Below are 16,058 nucleotides of genomic sequence, written 5' to 3' on the forward strand. Positions count from 1 at the left end.
AGGCCAGTTAGTTTAACAGCTGTAGTTGGGAAAATGCTTAAAGGCATTATTAAAGAGGAAATAGTGAGTCATCTGGAAAGAAATGGATCCATCAGGCAGTAGCAGCATGGATTCAGCAAAGGCAGGTCCTGTTTGACGAACTTACTGGAGTTCTTTGAGGATATAACAAGCACAGTCGATAGAGGGGAATAGATGAAGTTATTTATTTGTATTTCCAGAAAGAGTTCAATAAGATGCCACATAAAAGACTAAAATATGGATGCACAGAGTTGGGGGTGATGTATTATCATGGATAGAGGATTCGTTAACTAATAGAAAGCAGAGAGTTGGGATACATGGGTGTAACTCTGGTTGACAATCAGTGTGCGGTAGGGGTTGGTGCTGAGCCCAGAACTGTTCACAATATACATTAACAATCTGGAAGAGGGAATCAAGTGTAGTGTATCCAAGTTTGCTGATGATACTAAATTGAGTGGAAAAGCAAAGTGTGCAGAAGATACGGAGAGTCAGCAGAGAGATGTAGATAGGTTAAGTTAGTGGGCAAGGGTCTGGCAGATGGAGTACCAATGTTGGTAAATGGGAGGTCATCCATTTTGGAAGGAAAAAAAGATTATTCTGCTGTGCAGAAGGACTTGGGAGTGCTTGTGCATGAATCACAAAAAGTTGGTTTCCAAGTGCAGCAGGCCATCAAGAAGGCAAATGGAATGCTGGCCTTCATTGCTAGAGGGATTGAATTTAAGAGCAGTAAAGTTATGCTGCAACTATACAGGGTACTGGTGAGGCTGCACCTGGAGTACTGTGTACAATTCTGGTCTCCTTACTTGAAGAAGGAGATACTGGCTTTAGAGGTGGTGCAGAGGAGGTTTACCAGGTTGATTCCAGAGATGAACGGGTTAGACTATGAAACGAGATTGAGTCGCCCGGGACTGTACTCGCTGGAATTCAGAATGAGAGGAGATCTTATAGAAACATAAAATTATGAAAGGGATAGATGAGTTAGACAAGAAAGTTGTTTTTACTGGTAGGTACGACTGGAACTAGGGGACATAACTTCAAGATTCAGGGGAGTAAATTTAGGACAGAGATGAGGAGGAACTGCTTTTCCCACAACGTGGTGAATCTGTGGAGCAAATCTATCTAATGAAGCAGTGAAGACTACCTCAGTAAATATATTTAAGACAGGGTTGGATAGATTTTTGCATAGTAGGGGCATTAAGAGTTATGAAGAAAAGGCAGGTAGGTGGAGACGAGTCCATGGCCAAAATCAGCCACTATCTTATTGAATGACGGAGCAGTTTCAATGAGCCAGATGGCTTACTCCTGCTCCTATTTCTTATGGAGGCCAAATCGTTGGGTGTACTTAAGGCAGAGCTTGAAAGGTTCCTGACTGGACATGGCATCAAAGGTTACAGGGAGAAGATCAGGGAGTGGGGCTGAAGAGGGGAAAAAATATCATCCATGATTAAATGGCGAAGCAGTCACGATGGGCCAATTGGCCTAATTCTACTCCGATATCTTATGGTTTATGTCTAAAATACAGAGTTGGGCTGATAAGTGGCAGATGAAATTTAATGTAAGTAAATGTAAAGCATTACACATAGGAAGTAGAAATATTTGATATAAATGGGGGGGGGGGGGGGGGTTGTCGAGTTAGAAAGTGCACTGTATGAGAAGGATTTGGGTGTCCTAATGGACTTATCACTAGATAATGCACAGGGGCGATTAGGAAGACTAATAAAATGTTGGGTTATATAATAAGCTCAGTGGAGTTCAAGTCAAGAGACATTCTGCTTAAGCATCTTATGTCACAGCTTGAGCACTGTGTACAATTTTGGTCTCCATATTGTGTGAGGGATGGGAAGGCACTGGTGAGTTCAGAGAAAGGCGACTAGACTCATTGCAAGTCTACAGGGTATGAGCTATGAAGGAAGGTTGAAAGAATTAAATATTTTTAGCTTAAATAAAAATAGATTGAGAGGCGATATGACAGAAGTGTTCAAAATCATTAATGGTCTAAGTAAAGTGGATGGCAGTTGATATTTCAAATCTAATTCATCATTAAGGACACAGGGCCAGATGCGGAGACTGGTTAAGGGGTGATTTCAGACTGTCAGGAAGCATTTCTTTACATAGCGAGTTGTGAATACATGGAACAAACCACCGAGTTGTGTAGGTGAGAGTGGTACCTTAGAGATACTTCCAAATCTAAAATCAATAGTTATTTCAATACACTGTGTGAATAGGAATTTGGCAAACTTTGTTAGGCCAAATGGCCAGATCTTGTCAAAAAACTTTCTAGCTTCCAAGTTGATAACTTTTTCTCAGAATTGAGAAAAGTAAGAGAACAAAGGAATGTTTCTAATATTGTGAACATTCATTATATCAGTATAATACTTCTGGTATTCAAAATGGCGCTTACACAGTAGTTAGATGGGTTGGACCAATAGGCTGGTCCTGGACATACTTCCACTTGGTTTGATTAACTTATTATTTAATTATTTATGGGTTTATATTGCTATATTTCTTCACCGTTCTTGGTTGGTGCGGCTGTAACGAAACCCAATTTCCCTCGGGATCAATAAAGTATGTCAGTCTGTCTGGAAGTCAATCCTGGTCTAATTTTCTATTTTACATTAAATGCTGTGTATGAAAAATAATTCTCAATATTACTTTGTGATTACCAAGTATTCCTACCAGCTAAAATTCAGTATTAAATAATTACTAGTTTCTGCAGAAAGGATGAAGATAAAAATTGCCACGGTATTAACCTGGGTTGCTGTTTAAATTAGTTATTCAAGTACAAATCGTCCAACTTTTGAACAGTTCTTAATACCCACCTCATTAATAAATCACAGTGGAACTTAAATCCAAACTTTTCTACGATTGGCTGAAATAGCTGCAAAACAGAAAAGTATAATTATTGCTTCTGATTTTTAAGATGACCAAATTAAAATTGCATAAATATAACTACTATTTGTCTCAACACAACCAAACAAAAAGAGGCTAATTTGTGTCTCTAGTATTGCAAGTTAAAATTTGAATGTTTGCAGTCAGAATTTTTTTCCCGTCACTATTCATTCAGCATCATTCAAGTATCTTACTTGAAAGCATTTCAGTTAAGTCATCAGTTGTTATAAAATCATGCTCATTTTTGATGTCTTTCAAGACCAGATGTCCTCTGAAAATTCTAATTTTGGATCACAATGAAATTGAGTATTATTGGCTACCATGCAATATTGCTATATTTAGTAAAATTATCCCCATAAATTAATCTTGGATTAATTTAATTTAAACTAACTTAGTTCATTTGCTTATCCTTCACTTGTTGCTGGTTATTTTATGTAATCACATCTCCTTTCATTTGTCCCTCTACTGGCAAACTACACTCCCAAATTGTGTTTCATACCTACACCAATCCTCAGCTTTCTTATTCTCTAGTCACTATGTCAGACTGTGCAACTTAGGCAAGCTTTCCTCCGAATGTCTTTGCACTCTCTGAAGAGCCCACAGATTCAACCAAGTTGTCCCACTGGTGGAATTCTGCATCTCCCTCCAAAACATCCACTTATTTGTGAACTAGACACTTACATACACTGGATCATCATGGATGAGTATATTATCACTGTCTGTAGATAGAAACCTGGGTGACAAACAAGAACATCTTCCTCTCTTAGTCAGGCATGTGGACAAATAAAAAATGGAGCGCCACACAGGAGGAATACATGTCTCTCACAGACTTGGGTTATTTATAATTATCTGTGACTGTATTTTTACTTCCTATCTAACATGTGCTAAATGTGTCTTTGCTGTATATGCCTATTAGTACTGTGTTTTGCATCTTGGCCCCTGAGGAATGCTATTTCATTTGGCTGTATTCATGGGTATTCACATATGATTGAATAATAGTTAACCATGAACGTGGGAAGCAATCTTGGAGTAGGTTAAAAGGTCAGTGCAACATCACTGTGCTGTACTGTTCTATGTTCTTTATTCAATGAAGCCTCCCTGCCTGGCTCTACCTTTGATCACACGCCACAGATGTTCATGGTGGCAGTGCACATTTTGTCACTGAAATCATTCTTGGTCTGACACTTCCCTACACCTGACACTTTTCTCTCAAGGATCTCAATTCTACCACTATTAACATTTTATTCAGATGTTCTTTATCATCCCAACAGGGACCATAAAAATTCTAATGAAAATACTTCTACTGACTTCTTCCCTTCAGCTAGTGGATCCTCCATCATACTGATCACTGCCTTAAAACATCCCCACTTACTGAACAAATTTGCCAATTGCATATTCACAGCCTTGCCAACTCAAATAGTCTCACAGCCTCTATGATCGATAAGAGGAACTATATACTTTGTGCATATATCTGTACTTGTATTCTCAGAAACCCTTTAAAATTCATGTTGTTTCAGATCTCTCACCCCTCCTCATCTCTTTATGCTCCTCTAGCCAAAATCATTTCACATTACAATTTGTCTGCCAATGGCAACTGAAAGCATGGCATTCCCTCAGTAAACCTTATCCATGTCTTTCACACTTTAAAGTGCTCAATATCTTTTGGTTCCTTTTCCAAGCTTTGTTTAAAAATGCTCCTATAAAGATTTTGCAATTTTCAACTGACAGTAAAAGATGTAAATGTTATTACTGTTATTTGTTATGTACTTTGAGCGCACAGTGGGCAAGGCATCAGACTAGTAACCTGAAGGTCACTGGTTCGAGCCTCAGCTGAGGCAGCGTGTTTGTGTCCTTGAGCAAGGCACTTAACAACACATTGCTCTGTGACATCACTGGTGCCAAGCTGCTTGGGTCCTAGTGCCCTTCCCTTGGACAACATCGGTGGCGTGGAGAGGGGAAGGCCTGCAGCTTGGGCAACTGCCGGTCTCCCATACAACCCTGCCCAGGCCTGCGCCCTGGAAACTCCAGGCGCAGATCCATGGTCTCTCGAGGCCGACGGATGCCACCACCTGAGTGCACAACCAGTCCTCATTTGAATTTTGCACATACACAAACCCAAAAAGATTAATTCAGTAATTTGTTGCATTAAGGATTTATAGCAGAAAACATTTATGAATTCTGAACTACATTAAATGCTTTCATGCACAGCCCCATCAATTTCAATCAGCTATTGAAAAGGTTTTTAAGAAAATAATATGTCTCATGCAGTGGCTGTTAAGTCAAATGTCTAAACCACTGAAGAATGAACTAAATATATAGTGCAGAGGATAGTTGTGAAAGAATGACAGAAAGTGAGGGCACATCTTTGTAAAAAAAAGGCTCAAATCCCAATCACTTTGCCAGTTAACTGATACTAAATGAAATCAAAGAAACAGCTGCAATTGGCAGGTCATGGGCCATTTTGAAAAGTTCTTTTGAGTTAACTTTTGTGTTCACTGAATAATGAATCCAAAGAAACTAATCAAAATGGGAGGAGTTATTTAAACACATTTCTCAACATGGACAAATGCAGATAAATTGAAAACCACAAATTAGTTAATTAAGATAAAATACCATCCCTAGGAAAGTATACACACACTATTTCCCTTGCAAATCATTGAGCACTATGCTGGCTCTTACTTCTAAGGTATAATCAATCTGTGGAGCCATCTCAGCATTAGTGCCTCCTCGTAAAATCAGTTCAGATGGAGAAGCAGCAAAGAGTACACACGGAATGGAGACCTGCATTAGTAGACAGACGCTCCTGGTAAACAAAGCACAATTGACCTTCTAAATTAATGGCATATCAAAATGGAAATACTGTTCATAACAAATGTCTTTCTGACAAAAATAAATCAGCAATTTTGAAAATTCACAGAAGTGTCCCACAAGCATAGCAGAGAGATAAATTGGCTTATCAGTGATGTAAAGACTCATCTGACAATCTTCACAGGAAAACAATGCAATGTTGAGTGATAGACTCTTGGTGTTGCACGTTAAAATTACATAGGTTCACTTTACAAAACCGGGGAACCTCCATCAAATAGATTTATCTTTGAAAATAATATTCCAGTAATTCAAAATTTATTCACAATACTTTTATATTAAAACTTTATTCAATTCTGAATATGTCCTGATCTTTTAATCTTAAGATATAATTTCCTGCCCTCAAACACAGATTGCTGAGCTGTCTCACTTCATGCCCAATTAAACCCAATTTCTGCTTCTTGTGCCATTATCCAGTTCATTACTGAGACTATTTTTAATTGAACTTTCCCTTGATCTGCTCTTTGCTCATTTCACCCCTTCTTCTGGGAAACTCTCATGGCCTTGTTACCTCCAAAAGCCATCACTGCAATTTTTTTCCTGGTCCATCTCATATTTTCTAACGTCCACAAAGTTCAGCTAGCAAGAAATTCTTTGGCTATACCCCAGTCTAAAATTGCATTCACCATTGATCACTAAACTGCATTCATTCCCAATCTCCCGTTGCACCTATTAAAATGGATGCAGCAGTGCAACACAGGAACAAGCGTACAAAGTAAAATTTTGTAATTGCCAGATAGGCAGCTGAGAAAAACACTGATAACACAAGATAAAACACAGGCCAAGCTTAACAACGAGGAGATAATAAATCTGCAGATGGTTAAACAACCACTCATAAGGAAACATTTTCACACGCAGATGGCAGCTTCGAATCTTTGTAGTAATAGAGAAATAGTCAGCATTACAACGTCCAGGGAGAGCAAGTAATTATCTTAAGGGAGATATATTTGTACAGATTTATTCTAGACACAGCTTTTAATAGTTGAGAAGTAGACAACAGTCTGGGATTTTGAAAGCATTCAATGGTGACTGAAGCCCAGTTTTGTAAATGTGGCATAAATACATTTGGAGGCTGAAATCACATAAAGATGACTGGGGTATACTCTCACTTCAGCACAGAAATGATTCACAACTGTTTGAGTATTTAAAAAACTGGCTTATATATTGTGTATTAACTATGGTTCAAAGGTTCATTTATTATCCAAGTATATGACTTGAAATTCTTCTTCTCCAGGTAGCCACAAGACCAAGAAAGAAAGGCAGCACGATCATCAACCTCCAAAATCCCCACTCCACGCGCAAAAAAAACCAAATATGGAACATGCACATCAACCCCAAACCCTTCCTCCCACACAAACAAAAAACACAACAGGTACATCAAAACTTACTTACGGGAACCAAAACTTACCATTCTTGAGCAGACTGGCCAGAATTACTCTCACAAAAGGAACAAAATGTCACAGCTACCAATTACTGATAAAGTGCTTTTGTCAAGAGTTCCCAGTAGATCAGCAATTAAATACATTTGTAAACAATGGTATTGAAGGACAGAGTCATTCATTTCTATGACAGAAGAGTTAAACTTAACTTATGCCCAAATTGAACAGACTAGACAATGCAGTTGAACTTGGTAGTTGAAAAGTGGGACTTTTACAAGCATCTTCAGTGGAAAACTGTACATCATTTGTCTAATAGAGGCAATTACCTCCAATAAGCACAGGAAAGTTCCTATTCTAAATATCTCAAATTTAGATTTAAACCCTCTTCAGTTTCTATCCTCTTACACAATTCCTCCATCACCACCTTCCCTTTCTTCTAATATGAAGATCCATGCGTTCTGCTACACTGGAATGTTTTCTGAGCTCAGTGCCCATTTTTGATTGCAAGGTTCTTCTACATCAGAAGCACTATTCTAACATCGGCAGTGAATACCCCAAAGAAAAAAGCCAAGAGAAAAAGGTGACTTGTGATGTAAACTTTTTTAAAAAAACTTAATAGTTTCACTTTTTGTAATGTTAGTCATCTATAAAATAGAATACACCATAATAGACCTCACAATTTTAAATAAAGTTCACACAGATTTGTTGGAAACTTCACGCAAACAATTTAGAGGAAGACAAAAAAAAAATCATCGATGTGATGCACTCTTATGTCAAAATTGAATGTTGGGAAGCTCAATCACAGTTTACACTAGCTAAGGAAGCCAAAGACTGACACCAACATCTCTTCTGACCAAGATCCTTGCATTCCAGGATGCCATGACAGAAGCTTTCCCACCACTTTCAGATGCTCAATGAATCCTAACAATATCAAACATCAGAACGTCAAAGAATGTCACCAGTTTGAGTTAAATATTTGGATCTTTCACAAACTTCTAAGCTAAAATTTATCAGAAGCCATGGAAATCAGAATAAAAATAAATTGTTTATTCATTTTCTTCTGATGAGCAAGATATAATGTTCAATATCAATTGCAGATGCTAAAATTTGGCTTCAAATTCAGGGATCCTAAAAGTGTAAAAGAACAAAGCAAGACATTTTTTTCTTCATTAATATGCAGCTATGTGCATCTTTGCTTACCCAGCTGTTCTTGTATCTGCCATGTGGTTACCTCCTTTGATTTTACCAGGAGAGAAACATATTTCTGTGGAACCGACTTTGGCTTCTTCAAGGTAACCATCACATATATCACGAACCATCTCAAGTCCTGACAGATGCTGAGGCCTTGGGATTTTAAAAGAATGTATTTTAGCAGTTTTGAACATTGACTTCTCTAACTTCCGTTAATGCCCCTCCTCCCCTTCGTACCCCATCCCTGATATATTTAGTTGTTTGCCTGTTCTCCATCTCCCTCTGGTGCTCCCCCCACCTTTCTTTCTCCTGAGGCTTCCCGTCCCATGATCCTTTCCCTTCTCCAGCTCTGTATCACTTTCGCCAATCACCTTTCCAGCTTTTAGCTTCATCCTACCCCCTCCGGTCTTCTCCTACCATTTCACATTTCCCCCTCCCCCCACTACTTTCAAATCTCTTACTATCTTTCCTTTCGGTTAGTCCTGATGAAGGGTCTCGGCCCGAAACGTCGACAGCGCTTCTCCCTATAGATGCTGCCTGGCCTGCTGTGTTCTACCAGCATTTTGTGTGTGTTGTTGTTTGAATTTCCAGCATCTGCAGATTTCCTCGTGTTTGCTATTTTAGCAGTTAATCAATTAAGAACTGCATTTTTCAGGTCTTCCAATAGAAATATGTGTGTTCATGAAGATTACATTAGTAATTAGAATCCAAATCAATCTTCAGAATAAGGGCCACAAACTAAAGCCATCATAGTTGGGTGCCTCTGATTAACACATGAAAATATCTCCATTTTTGTACCAGTTTAAATGTTCTCCTGTTTCCAATACCAGCCTTTTGTGCTACAACCAAAGCTAGGATAAAATATTTTAAAATTTCTCATCTAATGGGAATTGTTCACAAACCATCCGAGTGGCATCAAGTGGGCATAAATCATCAGACAGAGAATGAAATGAAGAATAAAGTTTTTTCTTCACCACCACTCAAACAGGTTATTAGAAAACTAAGAATAATTACAAAAAATAGAGATAAAATCTGTAATCATGGGAGACTTTTATCTACATAGAGACTGGATAAGTCACATCAGCAGCAAATCAACGACACATTCATAACATATATGCAAGATGATATTTTAAGATCAATAACGCAGTGACCACTTAGGGAAACCAGGGAGATCTTTTAGGTTATTTAGTACATAACAAAGAGCTAACTGATAATTCTGCTGCAAAGAGGCTTTACACAAGACAACATTCATAATATGATGAAATTATTCTTTTGAGTTTGAAAGTGATGCAATTAATCTGAAAATAGTCTTAAAGGTAAGAGGGAAAATAAAATCAGCCTGTAGGTACAAAGGTGGGCAGGCAATTGCTTTCATATAAAGAAACAAGGCAGATGCTGCAGAAAATGTTATTCCTCTACGGCACAAAAACCCACAGGAAATGTGGTCCATCTATTTGTGTTTGATTGACAAGTTTCTGAATCAGAATCAGGTTTATTATCACTGGAATGTGATGTGAAATTTGTTAACTTAGTAGCAGTTCAAAGCAATATATAATCTAGCAGAGAGAGAAAAAAATAAACAAAATAATAATAATGAACAAGTAAATCAATTATGTATATTGACTAGATTTAAAAAACATACAAAAACAGAAATATTTTTTAAAAAGTGAGGTAGTGTCCAAAGCTTCAAAGTCCATTCAGGATCGGATGACAGAGGGGAAGAAGCTGTTCCTGAATCACTGAGTGTGTGCCTTCAGGCTTCTGTACCTCCTACCTGATGATAACAGTGAGAAAAGGGTATGCCCTGGGTGCTGAAAGTCCTTAATAATGGACTCTGCCTTTCTGAGACACCACTCCCTAAAGATGTCCTAGGTACTTTGTTGGCTAGTACCCAAGACGGAGCTGACTAGATTTATAACATTCTGCAGCTTCTCTCGGTCCTGTGGAGTAGCCCCTCCATACCAGACAGTGATTCAGCCTGTCAGAATGCTTTTCATGGTACAACTATAGAAGTTTTTGAGTGCATTTATTGACATGCCAAATCTCTTCAAACTCCTAATAAAGTATAGCCAGTGTCTTGCCTTCTTTCTAACTACATCGATATGTTGGGACCAGGTTAGATCTTCAGAGATCTTGACACCCAGGAACTTGAAGCTGCTCACTCTCTCCAATTCTGATCCCTCTACGAGGATTGGTATGTGTCCCTTCATCTTAACCTTCCAGAAATCCACAATCAATTCTTTCGCCTTACTGACGTTGAGTGCCATGTTGCTATCTCACTCCTGTATGCCCTCTTGTCACCACCTGAGATTCTACCAACAATGGTTGTATCGTCAGCAAATTTATAGATGGCAATTAAGCTATGCCAAGCCACACAGTCACGTGCATATAGAGAATAGAGCAGTGGGCTAAGCACACACCCCTGAGGTGCACCAGTGTTGATCATTAGCAAGGAAGATATGTTATCACCAAACCACACATATTGTGGTCTTCCAGTTAGGAAGTCAAGGATCCAATTGCAGAGGGAGGTACAGAGGCCCAGGTTCAGCAACTTCTCAATCAGGATTGTGAGAATGATGGTATTAAATGCTGAGCTATAGTCGATGAACAGCATCCTGATGTAGGTCTTTGTGTTGTCTAGGTGGTCTAAAGCCATGTGGAGAGCCACTGAGATTGCATCTGTTGATCTGGGGCGGAGTTTCAAGATGGCGACGTAAGCATCTGCCTTTTAGGCGCTCTTTATTTTTTTAACTATAATCACCCTTTAATTAGACCTTTTCGAACTTAATCATATGAGTTGCTACCTTTGATTGACCCTTTTTTCCTAAAATAATAGTTGATCTAATCTTGTCAAACCTAAAATGGCTACAAGTAAGAAATCGGCTAAGGATCCTTTATCCATCGACGCAATTGTTGGTCTTTTGGACACTAAACTGGATGTTAAATTTGCGGCTATGGAAAGTAAATTGGACAATAAACTGGATGCTAAATTTGCGGCTCTGGAAGGCAGACTAGAAGGTAAATTGGACAGTAAACTGTTAAGTTTGGAAAGGAGGATTACTTCGAGAATATCCGATCTTGAAGGAGTTGTTAAATCGCTTGAAACTAAGTTTCAGTCGCAGGCGTTAGAGGTTCAACAGCATGGAATTAAGATCACGACTCTTGAACAATCAATTTGTGAAAAAGCACGTACAATTGAAGTGTTAGAGAAGAAGATAGAGTCGACTGCTAAAACTTTAGATCAGTACAAGTTTAAAATTACTGATCTTGAAAATCGTTCTCGCAGACAGAATTTGCGCATCATCGGAATTCCCGAAAAAGTTGAGTCCGGTGATTTAACTGAATTTTTCTCTAAATTACTGTGGGAAATTTTCGGTGGTGAAGGTTTGAAAAATGAACCTGTTATTGACCGCGCTCATAGAGTTGCGAGGCTTTCGTCTGTGTCTGATAAACCACGAGCGGTGATTGTTCGCCTTCATTATCCTCGTGAGAAAGAGCTTTTAATTCGATTAGCTCGTAAAAAAGGTATGATCTCCTACAGAAATTATTCATTTCGAATAGTTGAAGACTATTCGTATGAAGTTATGAAAGCCAGGATCGCTTTTAAACCAGTGATGGCAGAGATTCATTCGTTTGGTTTTAAACAAGCTTTAATGTATCCAGCGAAACTTAGAATGGTGCTGCCCGACAACAGTCTACACTTTTTTATCACTCCTGAAGAAGCGAAGAAATTTGTTGAAGAATATCGATCCTCTAGTGCAACTTGAACTATGAGTTACATTGAAGATTTTTTTTTTGGAGAGAGGATGTTATTTCATTTTAAGTTTTAACCCTGGAAGTTGGGTTATAACTTCTTATTTTGAACTATGGGTCTGGGTCTTTTTTTTTACCATTATTATTGCTTATAGATGCTGTTTTAATCTTTATAATATCCTTTTTTTATATACGTTTGTATTTTGTAATAATGAATTATTTTTTTCAAAATGTCGTTTCTTCTTCCCATAAGTCTTTACTTTTTATAAGCGTTTATTTGCTTGCCTGTATTTAGAAATGGAACAAAGGTTTTGAATTCTTTTTCTTTAGTTTTTTTTTAAATATGTTGTAGTGTCTATTAAATCTTTTTTTTTATATAAAAATATTCTATTTTGATAACTTTTTTTACTATATTTTCTCATTAGATTGCTGAATTTATATTCATATTTTGTAATATGGCTTTCTCAAAATGTCGTTTCTTCTTCCCATAAGTCTTGGCTTGTGAAACGTCATCTTTGTATCTGAATATGGAAATTCTTTTTTAAAGGTGTATCACATTTTTAAACTTTAATGTGCATTTTTTTTTATTAATGATCTTTCTGGTTTTACTATTTTAGTTTTTTTTTGATTTGTCTGATATGGGTGTGTATGTGTATGTGTATGTATATATATATATATATATGTAGGTATATATATATATATATATTTTTTTTTTGCAACTCTATATTTTAATTGGGGTGTTATATAGTTTTTTCTTAAAAAATTTTCTTATGGAGCTGCCATCTTGAAATGGGGGTAATATTAGTATTAGTTTATGCGCCTGCCGCTTGGCTTTCTTTCAAAGGGTGGGGGGAGGGGGGAGGGATCTTTTTTCATGCTTTTGCTTTTTATTTTTTTGCTTTTAGTTTATGGGCTGACTTTAAATTGTTAATATTGTTGAGGTGTCAGGATCTCCGGTTGCTCCTGAATCAATTTTCCTTCTTCCTAAATTGTGGGTTATGTGTTTTTTTAACCTTTTATGATACACACAATTAATATTGGTATGATGGATAAATCTATTAACTTTATCTCGTGGAATACTAATGGTTTAAATCATCCGATTAAACGTAAAAAAATATTTAAAGTATTCCATAGATTGAACGCTAATATTATTTTTGCACAGGAGACCCACATTAGGAGGGAGGATAATCAACGTTTTTTTAGGTTCTGGAAAGGTCAACAATTTCACTCAAATTGTACCGCTAAAATTAGGGGTGTGTCTATTTTTATAGACGCCTCAATTTCGTTTACACATTATGAAATTATTTCTGATCCACAGGGTAGATTTTTGTTGATAACTGGTTCACTTTTTAATCGGAAAGTTGTTTTAGTTAATATTTATGCTCCAAACTTTGATTGTCCTGAATTTTTTAAACGGTTATTTACTTCTCTTCCTAATTTGAATGAATATATGTTGATTATGGGTGGAGACTTTAATTGTTGTTTGAATCCTTCGATGGATAGATCTAAACCTATTCGAACTCTTCCGAATAGATCAGCTTTACTTATTAATTCTTTTATGGTTGATTCTGGAATTACTGAAATATGGCGGTTTTTGAACCCTAAAGGTAAAGAATTTTCATTTTTTTCACATGTATATCATAGTTATTCTAGAATTGATTACTTTCTTATTGATCATAGTTTATTAACAGATGTTATTGATTGTAAATACGATTCTATTGCTATTTCGGATCATGCGCCTCTGAAGTTATCTATCAAGATTTCGGATTCTTCTATCAATACTAGATCTTGGAGACTTAATGCTACTTTACTTCAAGATCCAGAATTTATTACCTTCATAAAACAACAAATTGACTTATTTTTTTCAACAAACTATAATGAAGAGATTGATAAAGGAATACTTTGGGACTCTTTCAAGGCTTTTATTCGTGGACAAATTATTTCATATTCCGCTGGTAAAAGAAAACAAAGATATTCAGATATAGCTTTATTGGTGGATAAAATTAAAGAAATTGATAAGATTTATTCCGTTACTCCTACCAAAGAACTTTATAAGAAGAGAGTTGAGCTTCAAATGGAACATAGTTTATTATTATCTTCTTCAATTGAGAATCAATTAATTAAGACTAGGGCTCAATTTTATATTCATAGTGATCGAACTGGTAAATTATTAGCTAATCAATTAAAAGCTATTTCGACTAAGCGACAAATTATTAAAATTCGTAAACAAGACGGTAATTTAACTACTGATTATAAAGAAATCAATAACACTTTTCAAGATTTTTATAAATCTTTATATCAATCAGAATTTGACGGTGACCGGTTTATGATGGATAATTTTTTTAATAATTTGAATATTCCTAAACTGATAGATGAAGATTGTAGCTTGCTTGATGCTCCTATTTCTATGGATGAAATAAGAGAGGCTATCTCATCAATGAATTCAGGGAAAGCTCCTGGTCCTGATGGTTTTATTGTAGAATTTTTTAAAACTTTTTCTTTATTGCTTTCTCCTTGGCTATGTGAAATCTTTAATGATGCGTTTGTTAAGAAGAGATTACCTCAATCGTTTTATGAAGCTACTATCTCTCTAATTCTTAAAAAAGATAAAGATCCTACCTTATGTGCATCTTATCGCCCTATATCATTATTAAATGTAGACTCTAAGATTCTTACAAAAATTTTAGCCATTAGATTAGAAAAGGTATTACCACAGATTATTTCAGAAGATCAAACTGGTTTTATTAGGAATCGATATTCCTTTTTTAATATTAGAAAATTGATTAACATAATTTATACTTCATCACCTACAACCCCAGAATGTGTTATCTCATTAGATGCTGAAAAAGCCTTTGATAGAGTTGAATGGACATATTTATTTAATGCATTGAGAAACTTTAATTTTAGTCCTAATTTTATATCATGGATTAAATTAATATATTATAAACCTGTTGCTTCTGTTCTTACAAATAATTATAGATCCTCTTTTTTTCAATTATCTCGTGGTACGAGACAAGGTTGTCCTTTAAGTCCTTTACTATTTAATATTGCATTAGAACCTTTAGCTATTGCTATTCGTGAGTCTCCTAATATTTTTGGTATTACCCGTAATGAGAAGTTATACAAATTATCGCTTTATGCTGATGATTTGTTGTTATATATTTCTAATCCTAGTAGGTCTATTCCTGCTATTTTATCCTTGTTGGCTCAATTTGGTAGTTTTTCTGGTTATAAGTTAAACTTAGATAAGAGTGAGTTATTCCCTTTAAACGCGCAAACTTTATTGAGTGATAGGATGCCATTTAAAGTTGTTACTGATAACTTTATCTATTTAGGTATAAAAATTACCAAGAAATATAAAGATTTATTTGGACTGAATTTTTTACCTATGCTTCATCAAATTCAGCAACTTACTACTAGATGGTCTCCCTTATTTTTATCATTAGTTGGTCGGATTAATGCTATTAAAATGATGATTTTACCGAAATTTTTATATTTATTCCAAGCTTTACCAATTTTTATTCCTAAATCTTTTTTTGATAATATTGATTCAAAGATTTCCTCATTTGTTTGGCAAAATAAAAATCCTAGGTTAAGCAAAAGGCAATTACAAAAGTCTAAAAAAGATGGTGGTCTAGCTTTACCTAACTTTAGATTTTATTATTGGGCGAATAATATTCGTAACCTAATGTACTGGAAACTAGATTTGGATTCACCTGTGTGCCCACAGTGGGTAAATTTGGAATGTAGTGAGGTTAAGGGATATTCTATATTTTCCGTTCTTGGTTCTTTTCTTCCTATTGATTTAGCCAAATTCAATAAACAGATATCTAACCCTGTTGTTAAACATACACTACGAATTTGGTTTCAATTTCGCAAATTCTTTAATCTGAAAAACTTTGCTTTGGACAGCCCTATTTTATGTAATTTTTTTTTTAAACCTTCATTGACAGATCAAGCTTT

General features: G+C 36.1%; 1 protein-coding gene across 1 annotated transcript in view; it reads right to left on the bottom strand.

Annotated features, from left to right (window-relative positions):
- The window catches only part of rtca (RNA 3'-terminal phosphate cyclase), a 40,099-nt gene that overhangs the window by 13,452 nt on the left and 10,589 nt on the right, over window positions 1–16,058 (bottom strand). The window contains exons 3-5 of the mRNA XM_059984637.1: window positions 8,352–8,495; window positions 5,587–5,710; window positions 2,838–2,896 (exon numbers count right to left, since the gene is read on the bottom strand). Coding sequence (XP_059840620.1) covers window positions 2,838–2,896; window positions 5,587–5,710; window positions 8,352–8,495 — 327 coding nt within the window. The remainder of the gene's footprint in view (window positions 1–2,837; window positions 2,897–5,586; window positions 5,711–8,351; window positions 8,496–16,058) is intronic.

Source organism: Hypanus sabinus, chromosome 11, assembly GCF_030144855.1.
Source record: "Hypanus sabinus isolate sHypSab1 chromosome 11, sHypSab1.hap1, whole genome shotgun sequence".
NCBI classification, from domain to species: Eukaryota; Metazoa; Chordata; class Chondrichthyes; order Myliobatiformes; family Dasyatidae; genus Hypanus; species Hypanus sabinus.